This window comes from Fringilla coelebs (assembly GCF_963513975.1).
Source record: "Fringilla coelebs genome assembly, chromosome: 13".
Taxonomy (NCBI): domain Eukaryota; kingdom Metazoa; phylum Chordata; class Aves; order Passeriformes; family Fringillidae; genus Fringilla; species Fringilla coelebs.
In genome coordinates, this window is record NC_140039.1 from 10,096,531 (window position 1) to 10,112,838 (window position 16,308).

The 16,308-nt window shown below is 37.9% G+C and overlaps 1 protein-coding gene across 1 annotated transcript in view; it reads right to left on the bottom strand.

Annotated features, from left to right (window-relative positions):
- Nucleotides 1–16,308, bottom strand: part of ARHGEF3 (Rho guanine nucleotide exchange factor 3) — a gene marked incomplete at its 5' end in the record, with an annotated part of 101,483 nt that overhangs the window by 66,960 nt on the left and 18,215 nt on the right. The window contains one exon of the mRNA XM_084214347.1: nt 821–887. Coding sequence (XP_084070473.1) covers nt 821–887 — 67 coding nt within the window. The remainder of the gene's footprint in view (nt 1–820; nt 888–16,308) is intronic.

A 16,308-nucleotide genomic window follows, 5' to 3' on the forward strand; every position in this document is an offset into this window, starting at 1 on the left:
ACCAGAAGAGTAGTATGACTTAGATACAACAGGCAGTGACTTCTCCTGGACTGTATCCCAGGCTCCAGTACCTACACACATGGCAAACACACCATTGCCACAATATCACCATCACAGGAAGTTTTACACCAAAGGGTGTAGAAGGGCTCACAGGCCATATGGGACAGAGAGGAGATGACATGGCTGACTCTCTGAACAAATTAACCTACTAAGAAGCTACCTCTGAAACCTGAAGAGGACAAAAATAAAAGCACCTGATACCACCAGCAAATATAAAGATTTTTAATGTCACTTGCATTGCTTTTTCATGTATCTTTTCAATCAGTTTCATTGGGAACACACAAGCTTCCACATTTCCTTATTCAGCCAAGCAAATAGAAATAAAACCTATTCTCTTCTGCCTTGTAAGAGACCCACATAATTTTTGTTATGTTTTAACTATACTTCTGCAAAGTTCACATATGCAAACTCACAATAACTTTACAAATATCTATATTAGAATTAAACAGTATCAGTCCAGTTTCCATTATTTATTTTCAGATATGAAAACACACCCTATTTTTTTATTTAAAGTAGGTTAATGTACAGTGTGATTATGTCCTGCACCCCTCAGAATAATACAATCAAGCACATAAAAAAAGAAAAAAAAAGCTGGCATTTTTAGAAAACCTTTTAAGGAGGGTACAGAATTAAAAGTTCCAGTCTAATTGTTTCCCATTATTTTAGTCCTAACAGATCAAGGTTTAACTACAAAGTTACACTGCAACAGAATGCAGCAGGAGGGAATGTTATACCCTGAACAAAACAATACAAAACTTACCCCTCTGAAATTCCAGCCCTTGGTGGAAGAAAACAAGGAAAAATTATTCTGTTGCTGCTGTTTCGGCCTGCAAGATGAGACAAAGAAAAGTGTTTACATTTTCAGATGCCGTATTTTCTATCTCAGTAACAGAATGACAATAGAGGGAGAAAAGAAAAACACATGCTTCAAGTACTAAGACACTTCCTTGGCTGTACCTCTGACAGGTTTCTGTCTTCAGTGTAGTTACATGTTTTAATTCAAATTGAGCACTAAGGGACATGGCAGCCTTTCAAGTGTTCAGAGATGCTCTGACTTGATGTTTGACAGCAACTTATTCCTCCCACTGATTTTCAGCAGAGACAGCCCTGGCCCAAACAGTCTGTGAAGCTGCAATTATGCCACATAATGCAAGATGGTGCAGCTGGACTGGAGGGGGACATTTCAGAGCCTTTGATCCTGACAGTGGAGCTACACAAAGCTGTAAAACAGCAAGTTAGCCAGCCTCTTGTGTGACACTAAAAACTAGAAGCTGACTTCTGTTTTTACTCCTTCCAAAAATCTTTTTCCTACCCTATAATTAACACTGGACAATTATTTCTGAAAAGTAACAATAACATGGCTCACTTCTCTCCTAATGAGTCCTTTTTACCAGTAAGATCCTCAATTAGTTCACAAAGGTAGGCAAACATTGCTGAGATTTTACACATGAAGTCAGATCAAAGCTCAAGTGACCTGCTGAAGCTGACCAGATCAACACATGGTTTGGCAGCAGGACCCAAGTGCTGAGCACGCTGCAACTCCAACATTGCAATTAGACACTTTACAGAAACAACCACAAATAGTAACAGGAAAACAAAAACTTGGTTAAAAACCAGCAAATTAAATGGCTGCTTGTCAAATCTCGCCATCCAACAACAACACAACGTTAAAGCACTGAACTAACACACGAGTTCTTCCTGCTGCTTATAGTTCCTGAAGGACTCCAACACACCATACCCCAATTTGTTTTCTTACAATCAGGAGAGCAACAGTTTCCGCTGTCTTTTTCTCTGTCTTCTCTTTTTTGGTGTGAAATATTTGGTGTATGAACATTTTTGTTTTCATGTTCATTAAAACGCATCATATAGAATTGTGATCACAGTTAACATTTTTAGATGCCAGCATAATGCAAACAATTATAATAATGACAATTAATTTTTGTAACATCAAAGGTTGAGATGTAAATCTTGCTAGTTTTTCACTGTACCAGCCTGCCAACCAGAAAAAAATATTAATATTGAAGTGCATTGGAAAAGTCATTAAATAGCACAAGGCAGCACACACGGCAGACTTTAGTGTTAAAGACAGTCCCACTAATAAATCCTCCACTACAGCTTTCTAAGTTAAAATATTTTGAAATTGAATTTCTAACATAAAAGCCTCACTGGAACAATAAGTGCATTATAAAAAGAGAAGAATGTGATAAACAAGAGCGAGTTACACAGATTATCAATTGTACTAATGGTGTTTTGCACCTTTTTATTCCCAGATGATATCACACTGGAAATCAGTCAGGTTTTTGCGAAAGTACTGTGAGCTTTCTATAAAGTTGTGCTCCTTAGCAATTAAAAAAAAAAAAATATGTTTGAACTTACATTTCATCATTTTGATCTTGTCATTTAATGCCGTCTGTACATTTATTTTCCCACTTTGTTAAGAATTACAGTAATTCTATAATAATTAAGATGAATGTAGGGGAAGCAAAAGACATTTCAACTTCTGTTTATGACAGTTTAGACAATATTTCAAGGGAAATTAATTACTTGATTAAGAATTATCTAACCCCCCCCCAACCATTCTGTAATAAGAACTGAGAACTCTGTAATAAGCAATAAATTTATCATATCATCCATCTACACTCAACTAAAGTCCATCTAGCAGAAGAAGGATGACTAAGCAATTGTTATCATCAATCTGACAGCAGCAGACTACACAAAAGCAGACAGTCTTTATAAAGAGCAAACACTTCAAATTTAAATTTTGCAATAGGTATCACAATAGCTATCCTCTTCCCTCTTATCAGTCAAGAGCCTTACTTCATTTTGATGAGAATGAATCTCCCCATCATTCACAATGGCCTGCTAGCTCTTCTTTTTAATGCTACTGTGGCATTATTAAAGGGCCTTAAATGTAGCAGCCTAATCAAACAATGCAGTTTTACCAAAAGGAGCTAATTAAAAAGTCAGAGAAGCATATGGAAGTCACTGTATGCTCCTCCATGACTTGCTGACCCAATCTGATATCGGGTATGACAAAATTCTCCACAAAATATTTTTTTTCCACCCAATATGTGCAGCACTCTTCTAAAACCAGACTGAAGCATTCCCTATTTTCTCCTCTATCAGAAGCATTTGATGTCTGGGAACACAGTGAATGTTCCCAGTCTCCTTTCCCATCAGAAACAAGCACATCATACAGCCCATCTCAAACCGAGATATCAGAACTGCAGAAGAACTATCCCACCATTTTCCTGAAAAACTGTTTCAGAAATCTCACTGTTCCCATAACCAGGGATGATCTAGATTAAACATATTTCAAAACTGTTTACAATCACCATTCTGAACCAACATTTTCCAGCCTAATACACCCCTAAATGAAAATGAAGTAACATAAATCATCTGATTCTCAAATGCATCTCAAGCGACAAAATTTAATTCTATCAAAAGCAAGACCTCATTTACAGTTTTCAGTTTGGTCCTTCACTATCCTAGTTATTTTGATCACTTGTTCTTCCCACTGTCAACAAATGAAAACTGTACTGAAAAAGTATTGCAGCTTTTTCAAACACATTTTAAATTAATGTTTTGCTCTTTTTTTTTTTTTTCTACTAACACATTACTACTGTTACCTCAGATCATTCTGTTTACTGGATAAATCCTTTCTGAAGTGTAGCAGGATATGAGCTAACAGGATAACAGCTTGTGTTATAAAACTATTAAAATACTAAATAGTTACTTGATATTTTAAATACAAAACTGTCAAAGAATTCTATTTTTGCAACAGCCAACAGGTATTACACTTTGGTAGGAGGGATATGTGTCCAATAATGTATTAGATGCACTTAGCTTCATAACAAAATAATTTACAAAACCAATAATAAAAATCATTAGTGGCATACGCAGGTAGCAGATAGAACAAAATAAAACATCAGCTTGATGAAAAAAAAAGAGGAGATATTAATGGGCATTAAAAGCAATGAGCAGACCTGACTTTTAGAGGCACATAAATCTAAAATAAATTATTCAGATACCATAGTAAGGATTTTTCAAATGTCAAGGGCAAGACAGAGATGGTTTCTATAACTGAATGCACTGTGATGAATACTCTTGAAATGCATCAAATGGGTCATCACAGACTAGGTCTTGGTGAGATCACAGAGATTGAGAGAGGAGGAGTTCCTCCCTAAAATTACTTACAACGAGAGTCTCAGAGCTGCAATTTATAACATTTGACCTTTCTTACACATGGATGTCTTTTCATTTAGCTAAAAGGCACCAAAACATTTTCTCCTGGGCATCACAGTGTTAAGAAGGAAAGACTAAAAGATATAAAGGGGATATAAAGGAACTCTGCAGGCAGTGGGAGGAAGGGGCCACCAAACTCTCCATCTGAGCTTGGCTTGGGGATCTCTATGGAAAGTTTACCTTGGGAATAAAACCTGAAACCAAGTCCATCCACTGTGAGGAACGTACAAGTGGGGTCTGTCCCTTGGAGAGGCAGCCCTGAGAGCATTGAGCTCATCCCTCTGTCTGTGTCAAACTGCTCCTCCTCATCAGCACAAGTTTTAACTGCATATCCTCCATTTCACCTTTCAGCTCCAGCACTGGCAATATAAGCCAGGAAATGGCAGCCTCACTCCTCAGCAACACAAATATATCTTAGACCCCTTGAAACATTTACCAGGGAAAGACTGACTTGCTTACCTACTAGTTCCTAATGATCCTGCAGTTCAGTAAGAATAATTTAGAATTTTGCCAAACAAAACTTATTACTGCAGGAACTTCTGACACTGGTAATACCCTCTGTCCTCCAGCACTTGCTTTGACCAAGGTGCTTCCACCACTATTTTGTAGCCTAGGAAATAAAATGCTTTTGTCCTTAAGATGCACAGGGTTTTCTGTTTAGGTTCCATCACACTATGTATATATTATAAAAATATTTTTACACACTAAATTAACATGCCTCAGAATAAATCAGTGGAGTTTTTTTCTGCAACCTTTACTTTGCTGTAGGTTAGTTATATAATGACAATCGGTAGTTAAAAGCGCATAAAGGAATCGAAAAACTAAAATACAGACTGAATGTTGAAAAGTTTCTATTACATTTACTAAAAAAATGTTTTATCTGCCTTGAGGCATGATAAGTTAAGTGAACAGTTTACGGCAGTTTATATTAAGCTCACGCAACTTTTACATCTTCATCTGATCTTCCAGTCTATCTGCACACAGAATCACTGAGTACAAGAGTATTTCTAAGATATGAATATCCAAACTGTGCGTGTTTTGTTTAAAATATTCAGCTGCTACATCCGTTCCAAGATAAAAGCTCATTTTTCAAATCTACATGAGTACTCAGATAATTAAAGGAAAGCTCAAACCACTTGGAGACAAACTGTGCTAACTAAAATTTCTTTTCAATCTGCAAAAATAAAGGTTGTTACTACAGCTGTGAATATTTTACAAAGATACTGTTAAATAAGAAGTAGTACCTACTGCTCAGATTTGGTCTTTGCAATGTCATCTGCTCAACCTATCAAATATGTACATTAAAACACTGGTCAGAAAGCACATTTATTTTTATTTTAATTCATTGGAATAGTTGTGATACTACATTCCACACACAAAAAAATGTCAAAGTGGTTTACCTGGTGAAGCCTGAGATGTGCAAGAACATTTTAGCTTTGAACAGTAGTTTTGCATACAGATTTTCTCAGATATTTAAATAACAGATAATAATAATAATTTACCTTTGGTACTGATTTTAAAAGCAGGAAAAAAGCTCATGCTTTGACCTACTTAATAAAAAACATTGAATCATCCACTTGTAATTTCAAAGTCTATTTCTCTTTTATACTAAGCCTGTGCATTTTGGCACCAAACTGAGATTGTGGAAAATTCCATTTATTTTCCAAAGTGTAAAGCAAATCTAACACAACAGAATTTGTCTTAGAAAATATTTAAGTTCATATAGAGAGTTTACTTGATGGGTGTTTCTTGCTAAAGGCAAAGTAACTCTAAGACTGGGTGCATGTTTGATTTGTCAGGGCCCCATCCTGCAGACAAGCTCATCACAAATGGGTAACTGGGGGTGGGGAGGCCACTCAGCAGAGCAAGACTGAACACTTCTCTGTCTTGAGAGAAACAAAACTACCAAGGAAAACAACAGATGACTGATTTTCAGCTGCTGTGCTGGCTTCCTGAATGTGAACGTAATCTTTTACTGTCCTACTCTCATGAACTGGCATAAATGCTTTAAGAAAGAAAAACAGCCCTTGTGAATGTGGCTGCAGAGACAAAGCAGGTACATGTAGCAGTGAGCTGTCACACACCTACTCTTTTCCCATGCTTTCTGCAGAACATGTTTATTTACACTGTGAATCAATGCACCCTACCATAAAGTAGCTCTAACAAAACCCAAAGAAGCTACAAAATGCATTTTTTTCATTTCTGTATTTGATTCATTTCCTGCAAAAATTAAAAACATCCTTATGTAAGATGAAAAAAAGAAATCTGAAGGCCAACTTAAGAGCTACTTTCCAATCTAAACCTCAGCTATTCCACAGGATGTAACATTTCACCTTCTGAAGAATAAGAAGCTTGATTTAACGCTTTAAAGAAATAATAAATTATTTCTTCATTTCTAATTATTGCAGGTTGATGCAATAAATGCCATCAATATACAGGGCTCTAAAAGCATCCCCCTTGATATCCATGAACTCTGGTCACATCAGAGAGAGAAATCCCTGGCTCTGGCCAGCAGGAGGACCCAGACTTTTCTGCTGTTACACAAAGGTACAGCTGTTATGTTTATGTTTCTATTAAAAAAATATCACCATTTCATGAATATTATAAAAGGCTGAGATGAGAGAGATAATTCACAGCTTTACTTCGACTCTGCAGCCTAAAAATATTCCTGTACCATTTTAATTATATTGGGAAGAAAAACTAGCAACAATACCTGGTAATTTTTAGTCATTACCTCAGTCCACTTGCGTATCTCAGAGACACACTGAATTCTTTACAGGGAGTACAACTGCTCTTTCAAAATAAATGTTTGCTCATTTCCACCCAACAGCCAGAGAGGATCCTCTGGTCCATGGAAAAACAAGATCTGATGGTAAGGTTTAACTGCCCCCGTCATCACAGTCAGAAAAAGCCAAGCCTCGGAGCAAAAGCCTCACAACACTCATGCTCAAGGGAAGACAACAAGTCTGCTTCGTTTTGTTTTCAAACTAGAACCTAAAGCTGGGAAATCCACTTAGGTTAGCAAGACTGGATACTTACTGGTTAGACAGGGAAAAAAAAGTTTCCCACACAGAGAAAACAAACAAGGGATTTCTTAGCTGTTCAAAATCCTCCCAAATAACATTTTCATCTCTACCATATAGAACCTACTGACAACATCAAAATCCATTCAAATGCCACCACATCATGTTCTTGATAAAGGAAATGGGTGTGTTCTGAAAGCCCTTTCTCATCTGGCTCTTTCTGAAGGTAAACTTGAGCTCCTGTGGAGCTGTGTTTCACCAACAGGCACTCACAGAGCTCAGAAGCCCAGAAAAGAGGGCAACAGTATTTAAAACAAGTAACATTTGGAGGCAAGTCTATCCTATACACAATTTTAAAACTTTTGTACTGTTGGTTCCTTATCCTTCATTGCAACTTCGTATTTTTTCTGCATTACAGCTTGCATTTCACCTGAAAGGGCAAAAATTGTAGGTTTGTAACTAAAATGTTGAATAGGATCATTATAGTCAATTTAGAGACTTTTCTATGTTGAAAAGTAAAACACTCCTACATGCCTTTTCAAGAGAGCTGCATGATACTTTCACACCTTGCTCTCAAGGATATGGCACTAAGCCAGTCAGACAAGGAAAGAAATCTGTTTTTATGAAATGTGATCAGTTATAGAGGACTAACTTTCAGCATAATGGGGGAGACTTCTTGCTTGAAGGGTTTCACACTGAGTGACGAGAACCACTCCTGCAATCTCTATGCAGACAGACCAGAACATTCTATCTTGAGATTCTAACAGGCCTGTCACCACCAGAGCTAATAAACTAAACTTTTCCAAGTGGATGCAGCCATGCCCATGGCTTATCTTCAGCATGCAGTAACTACCTCTCTTGAAAAGTCAAATCATTCCACAATTTTCTGTCTCCATCAGTTCTGCCCTCCAGCATGCCTAAAGGATTGGAGGCTGTCATGGCAAATTCCACTTAGCTACTTTGTCACATACAAGTCAATAACTTGCACATAAATATCTCACCAAAGATTAAATTCTGCAGCATCCTGGAGCCCTGTTTAGAATGCAAACAAATATTTTATGATGGCATAACTACAACATGGACAACAGACATTCTCCCACACATTGTCAGTTAAATGAAGAACAGAATATTAAAAAGTGGGGGGAAGTCAGAAATTCATAGAATACAGTCATTAAGGCTGCAAAATACCTCCAAGATCATTAAGTCCAACCTTTCACTGACCACCACCATGTCAATCAAACCACAGCACTGAGTGTCACATGCAGTTGTTTCCTGAGCTCTTGCAGGGATGGTGACTCCACCCCATCCCTGAGCATCCTTTCAGTGAAGAAATCCTTCCCGGTGTCTAATCTTAACCTCCCTTGATGCAGCTTGAGGTCATTTCCTCTTGTCCTCATCACACTATGAATAACAAAACCTTTCACGGGATGTTGCAATATTTACATCAAGCCTGAGGGATAAAACTTCAACTTTTTCAACCTTTTGCCATTTCTAGAGATTTTACTTAGAATTTTTTTTTAATCCCAAATCACAATACTTCATCTATTGCCTTTGAGTGTTGTTTTTAAGACAAGCATCCAACAAGACCTGGGAGAGAACACCTATGGTCTGTTAGATTACCAAGACCAGTAAGTACCATAAATGCAACAAACTATTTAAGAGACTCGCAGCTGAAACATCTGTAATGCATGTGATATCAGATGTCATATATAGATACAAGTCATCGAGATCAAACTATGTAGCTTTTAGACTTACAAAGACATTTTTGCTTGTAAGACTTTCACCTGCATTACTAGCAGATTGTACACCACAGGGGCCCAAATAAATAGTGATTTCACCTCCATTTCATCACATTTCCATCTGCACAGTAATTCCTATTAAGTTGCATAAATAACTCTAAGAGCAACTATCAGCCCCTGGGGCTTAGAAAACTGCTTTCTGCTCATATTTAACAAAGTGCTCTTCATTCATATTCAGCTTTAACATATTTTTGTAGATCTCAAATATAATTACCAGAGTCTTGTAAATGTTTACTAGCTTAGTTTCCCTTTTTCTATACAAAATCTCATTAGAACTTTTCTTTGTGGCCACAAATCCCCAGAGTACCAGAAGTATTTTGTTTTACTCCATGACAGTGATGCTACCAAATCAAGCCCTGAAATGCTTTCAAGTTTCCAAGTTTATTCATATCATAAACACCAGACTGGCTTCCCCTTTGTTCCAAATGAAAGTGAAATAAATATTAACAAGGCAATTGTATGCACAAAGGCCAGTTTACAAGTACAAGGAGAGCTAGATGTAACAACAAACAGTTTCAGGATATTTCATTTAACACTGAAAAATTTATTTCTGAAAAAAGCAGAAGAGTTTTTGAAGGAAATTTATAAATAGACACTGAAGTCAACAAATACTGACCTCTACCATGTAACTTGTGTGATCCTGACCTTTGTTGCACAGTGAGGTCAGAAGGCTACTAAGACAGTGTTTATTAACAGCATTTGTCATATGTAAATGATTTACATAATTCTTCAAGATAAAACTAAGTTATAGCTCCTGAGCAGATTTTATGCTACAAATTTGGTTGAAGAAGTTTCTTTACAACATAGAACATTTGAAGCCAGTGACAAATGTTACACCTAACATTTGTAACACTTTTCATTGGTCTCTGGGATGATTCTTCAGCAAAACTTTGGAAAGGTGTTTCTACTCTGAAACCAGACTCACCTGCCAACATATGTGAGGTTTTATGCAAGAGCATTACTTCCTAATAAGTAAGCAACCCCCCATACTTTCACTGAAGGGACATTTAGCATGAGATGCAAAAGCAAAATGTTTTCAGTTAGTTATTATTCACAGCTGGGTTCCTCTGGGAACATTTTTTGCATCACTGTTGCCATAGTAATTACTATAGAAACCCTGAATGCAATGGACTCAAACCTGTTCAAACTGTGGTACCATTAAAGCTCCATTCAAAATATCCTCTCAGGACAGAAAATGTTCACTTATATCTACTTTTGCCAGCAACAAGTTAGGTTTTCTACTCTCTTCAATATAAATACACTAATAACATTAATTTCAGCCCAAGACCATTTCACAAGAACATACAGGAAACCTTGTTAAAATAATTTTCTTACAAGTACAGAATCCTATATTTTAAAATAACATTATACCAGTGATGGCTCTTCAATTGTTTATGTTTTGTTCCAGGTCAAAGAGCATTGCTTAAAAAGTGCATTTATCAGTAGGACATGTCTGGAGCTAGTTTTTTCCCAAAATGCATATATAAGTACATATAAAAAAATAAAATTTATTTCTATGGATACATACACTCCTATGCTTTTTCCTTTCCTTCTTGATTACAATCCCTGCAAAACCAGGCATTAATGCATGAAGTGAGGCACAAAATGGGATTTTGTTGTAAAGCAGAAGAACAGTGACGAGCCACCAGTAGAGGAAATTAGTAGCACTTGCACATCTGCGCACACAGTTTTGTTCTTCATTTCCATCATGTCTTGGGGTTTTTTTTCCAGACACTCTCTGCTGTTGTAGTTCCTCTGAAACTTTTAATGCCATGCCTTTAAAATAGAGCACATTTACCTTTGTTCTTACTCCTGCTGAAAGCTAATGTGTTTGGGTTTCAATGAGGTACATGAGAGACACACATTGAAATATTTCATTATAAAAACTGAAAATCTCCCCAGTCACAAGCACAGAACAGCCTTTTTCAGTCTCTATACAGAAAGCACTGGAAGACACGGACAATATCCCCAGTCACTACAGCAGCTGAAGTAAGAGTCAAACCACAAGGGAAGAAATTAAACAGATGTTGATTTGATCAATGATGATGCAGAAGTATTTAACATTTCCTTTGTGGTCATGGATACCAGAACTACTGTTGGTAGCCTAGGTGAGTGATCCTCCTCCTTTTGGATAGATCAAGTATGTTTCTGGAGCCAAGCTGTTGGATTTTTTCCAATCACTTACACTATGTCTCTTGATTAATAAAACACTGTTTGTGCTTTCAGGGCAGCATTTTTCATTTCCAAATGCATGAACAACTGATATGAAAAGAGTTCACTTCAGCCAATACTCTCCCCCCAACTGCAACTGAAGTGGGGGTCACTTGTCAAGGATTTCAGGCTACTGCAGGATGCACTCAATGTTATCTAAGAGAGCCCTCCAGGCAGATCTGCCAACCCTGACAACTTCAAACCCAGAAAGAAGAGATATGCAGCAGATTTGAGAGTCAATCACTTGGGAGAAGTGGCATAGTAATGAAGGACAAGTTTGCAATTCTGATGCTACACTTTGTTCAGAGTAAAGATTGAAGATCAAAGCTGCTTTCTTACTTCCAAGAGACCGACAGGGCACCAGAATGAGGTGAAGGGGTGAGATGTGACCTCATGGTCACAGCCAGAGCTAAAGATCTGAGGTTTAGCACTGAGCACACAGGTGACAGCAGAACCCCACCTCCTGCTGCTGGGGCAGCTGAGGAAGGTCCTTCCAGCAGCAGCAGCCCCCAGGTTATGTGATCACCTCTGTGAGCCCCTGCCACGACAGAGCTGTGCTCAGCTCAGGGCAGCACTTGTGCTGCTGCTCTCCCCAAGGACAGGAATGGCCACGCTCTGTGGGGGCCTCCCTCACCGGGCCGGCTCTAACCGGCATCGCTCACCTCAACCACACACTTCTGCTAAAACTGGAGCTCGTGTGCTCTGGCAGTTCTTACATCGTCTAAAAAATGAAACTAGGCAATGAGTTCAAAAGTTGCTGGCAAGACTAAGAGCAGAGTCACATGGCATTTCCTGAGGAAACCAGGCTCTCTTCAAACCACACACATGCACCTTCTTTCTGCAAGTCTGACTTGCTGAGGTACCTCAAAAACCAAAGAAAATTGTTTCAGAACTCTGAGCTGCCATGTCCCTTGGTGTCCTACTGAGAAAGACAAAAGTTTGGGGAGTTACTTGGTTGGATCTTTAAACTCAAAATATGTCATACCTTTTATTCTTCAAGTAAATCTATGGAATAGGGAAAAAAGCTTGTTCTTTAAATTGGCATAATGAATCAACCACCCTACTTGGGGAGAAATGAAATTATTTTTTGTCCAAGTTTGTGGGTGGCTCTTCTCAAGAGAAATATTAAAAATGACTACCAAGTGAAAAACATTAAATCTTATCCACAAAGACAAACATTAACATTGTGTCTGATATGTAAACAAAAAGCTTTAAGATGATTGCCAAACTCAAATGCACTGTGAAAAAAGATGCAGAAAAGAAGCATCACAGTATTTTTATGTTATCTTTAAATGGAAACCAGATCAAAGTAGTTACATCTTTGCTTTAGTGGAATATAAACAGAGTTGCAGTACACTTGTAATGGAGCAAGTAATGTTAGCAAAAGCCTCAATTAATAAAAAAAATTTCCCTATAGTGCATTTGAGATGTAACTGATTGCTAGAAGGCTATTAAGGCATTAAATTACCATAGCAGACATTTATTGTAAGCATGCTCTGGTATCAGGAGTGTCAATCTTTGCACACCAATTACAAAGCCTAATAGACAATTAACACATAATAAAAAGTGGGTGTAACTACGTTTTTACAACAGCTTCACACAAAAGCCTTTCTGTTCTTACAGAAATCTCAAAACATGTACAAAGTACTGTGTAAAGAACCTGAAATTTTAGATATTTCACTTTCAAACAAATACAGGCACTTGAATAACTCAGCTTGTTTTCCTACACAAGTTAGCACTGTAAACAAAAGAAATTCACCTGCTTTGTTAAAATCTCCTTTTGACTAAGTCTGTAATAAAGCAAGACAGCTGGCATCCACTTTGATCCCAAATCTTGCTCTGCAGCACCACAGTGTTGTTTACCTGAGAAATTTCTAAACTGCTGGTTTAGGCTGAGAAAACAGCTCGGCATTCTCTCCGGGGAAACACAGCTTGTTGCTTCACAAGACTACAAACTATTCTCATCTATTCACCTACCGATGCAAAATCCTAAATCGATGGTGACCTTGTGATGGATTAGACAGTTTTGGAGACTACCAATATCTTGGCAAGAGAGTCACAGATTCCTGACTGGACAAAAAAATAGTCAATAAAAACAGTTTGACTTGAAATTGGCAAGGAAATAATACTCATGAACTTTGATTGGATTTAACTCAAGATCATTTCCTATAAATAAGGACACCAGGGATTCAGAATCCAAAACAAGTTTTTGCCAGTTCTCAAGTCTTTGGTCAATCTTCTTACTTGCCCTGCGTGACAATTTTGTGTTTCTGTAGGTAGAAGTCAGCTGCTGAAAGGCCTGAGGCAGGAGCATGGTAAGAGAAAATCATGATCCCATCCTACCTTTATGAGAAAAACAAACAGCTGAACATTCATGACCTGTGTTCCTCAGGGAGACAGGGACAGCTGCTTCAGTTACATGAAATTACACATTAGTAGAGGAACATGAGAAATCACTATTCTGTTCATGACTACAAAATTAGCATATACAATTTTTCCAAACTAAGTGTACAGAGTGGGGAGACATTTCACAGTTGTCTTTTTGCAAACAGGCTATTTAGGAGCTGCAAAAGAAACCTGCTCAACCTGACAGGAGAAAGCTCTGCAAAGCACACCTACAGACCTGAAGGACACTGCTGGTCAGAAAAGCCCTACCCATACAGCACACACACTATGAGCAAAACCAGACACATACAACCTTCAGAGAGGAAACACAGAAATGGTTCTGGTGCTACAGAATTTACCTTTTCAATACCTTGGTACACTAAAAAACTACCACAAAACCAAGTATTGCAATATCAAGTCCCACAAAACAAACACCAGTAGGTGGGAGAAGCTTGGCCACAGTTTAAGTGGAATTAAAACATGACACATTTCCTAAAGGAAACAGCTCGAGGGGGGCCGGTCCCCCAGCGAGGAGCGCCCTCGGTGGGGCACAGCGCGGGCAGCAGCGACTCGCAAAGCCCAGCGCTGCTCCCCTGCCCCAGCACACGGAGAAGGAAAAGATCACATTCCAGCAGAGCGGAAGGCAAGGGCTGGAGGAGTTTATTTCCATTTTGTCATTTCAGGAATAATAAACCAGCAGATTATCAAATAAAATTCAATGGTTAATGGTAAAATAATTTAACCCTCTAAATCCTATTTTTTCTCTCCGCTTTCTTCTTCATTTGTATGGAGATCAGTGGATATTTCCCACAATTTTCTGTTTTGTTATCAGTGCTCCCATATCAACATAGCACAGGGGAAGAAGATGAAAGAGCTCTTTGGGTCAGTTGCTAATTTAGATAAAGGAGGATATCCGGGGGAAGGAAAAAATCTCCAAACTTATGAAATCTGATGGATGGGACAGAGACGGTGCTGTATACCAGGGTAGGCACAATAAAAGCATATCAACACCTTCCCTATCTGCACTTTGCTACAAATCCCTTACTGATCTGTAGCTGACAGCGTGACTGCCTCCCTGCACTGACTTAGGGAACAGCAGATCCGAGAGGGAGGGAACGTGCTTAAGCATGCCCATGTACAACCTGCCAGATCTAGCTCTGTGTAGTAATAAATAATGGATTATAAAGTGTCAGATGTGAATGTATCTAAAGAAATTACAAAGACACATCAGTTTTTTAAACATTGAGTGCAAATTGTCTCCTTTTTTTAATCTATCTAGTCACATACAACTTGCATTTAATGTGTGGAATATAAACACATTATATAGCTTACAAAAGAGAGTCACATTTATCTTACTGTTCTGTACAGCATGGGGCTGGGGAGAGACCCCAGGAGAGAAAAACTGAGAGCTCCTCCTTTTTGGTGCAGTTTGCAGCAGTTAATGAGTCTTTGAAACAAAATCTTCTCTACACTCAGAAGCATAGTAGTAATTGAATTCACTGTTTTAAAAACAACTACGGAATCCATTTTTTTAAATGAAGACATAACTAACCAGACAGCTCATAAAACACAGTCAGCTCTTGGCCTTCACCATTGAGTACAAAGCCTGACAGAAGATGACAACAAACCACCTCTATTCCTGCCAACACGTTAGGTTAATTTTTAATTTATGCTTCTTATAATAATTAAGTCCAAAGTCAGGAAAAAAAACATGAGTTCTTCATCCTAACCAACACAAGAGGATGTTCTGAAATATTTGCAGGTAGTTTTCGTCACATATTTTTAGTGAGTTTCTGTTCATAATGACCTTAATATTCCTATTCACACAGGTTTTCTTTTTCCACATTGAAAGAAACAAGGCTGCTGAGGAATTTCCTTGTGTAGTTTTAAGGCAATGGAATGACCACTTAATATGGAAAAGCTGTCTTTTGTAGCCCACAGATTTGCAGGTGACCAAATGTATTCAGCTTGAAAGTTATATATTCAAATCATTGTCTCTTACAACACTCAGCTATTGAAATTTCCAGGGCCCCACAGGAAAAACACAGTTAATTTAACCAGTTGACACACTCTCCAGCCTTCCTTGCCCCATGAAGGAAAGATCAAACTACAAATCACCCTTTGTTTCTGATCTTCTGTTTCCAAATACTGCAATGTGTAAATATTCCCAAAGAAATAGCGTTTGTGTTCCTTAAAAACTTTATCACCAGCTCCCTCTACAGCCAGAGAATTAACTAAATATATTCAAGAACTACTTGTCTGGGGGGGAGAAAGGCAAGGAGAAGTATCTTCCTATCAGTATTAGAGTATTAACTAAAAACTCAGCTGTAATAGATGCTGAACAAATGTATAAAATAAGACACACTGTAAGAACAGATTCTGGAGTCTTAGTGAAAAAGAATCATGACCAAGGACAAGAACCTTTAGAAACAGAAGTAGTGTAAGCATACAGGAAACAGATGGTTACCAGGAGTAGATCACTAGGGTTTGGGGTTTTTTTACCTTTAAAAGAAAGTCACAGTTCATCTAGACACATTCACCCACACAGAGAATCAAGATGTTTCAAAGAGATTAGCAGCAACTCA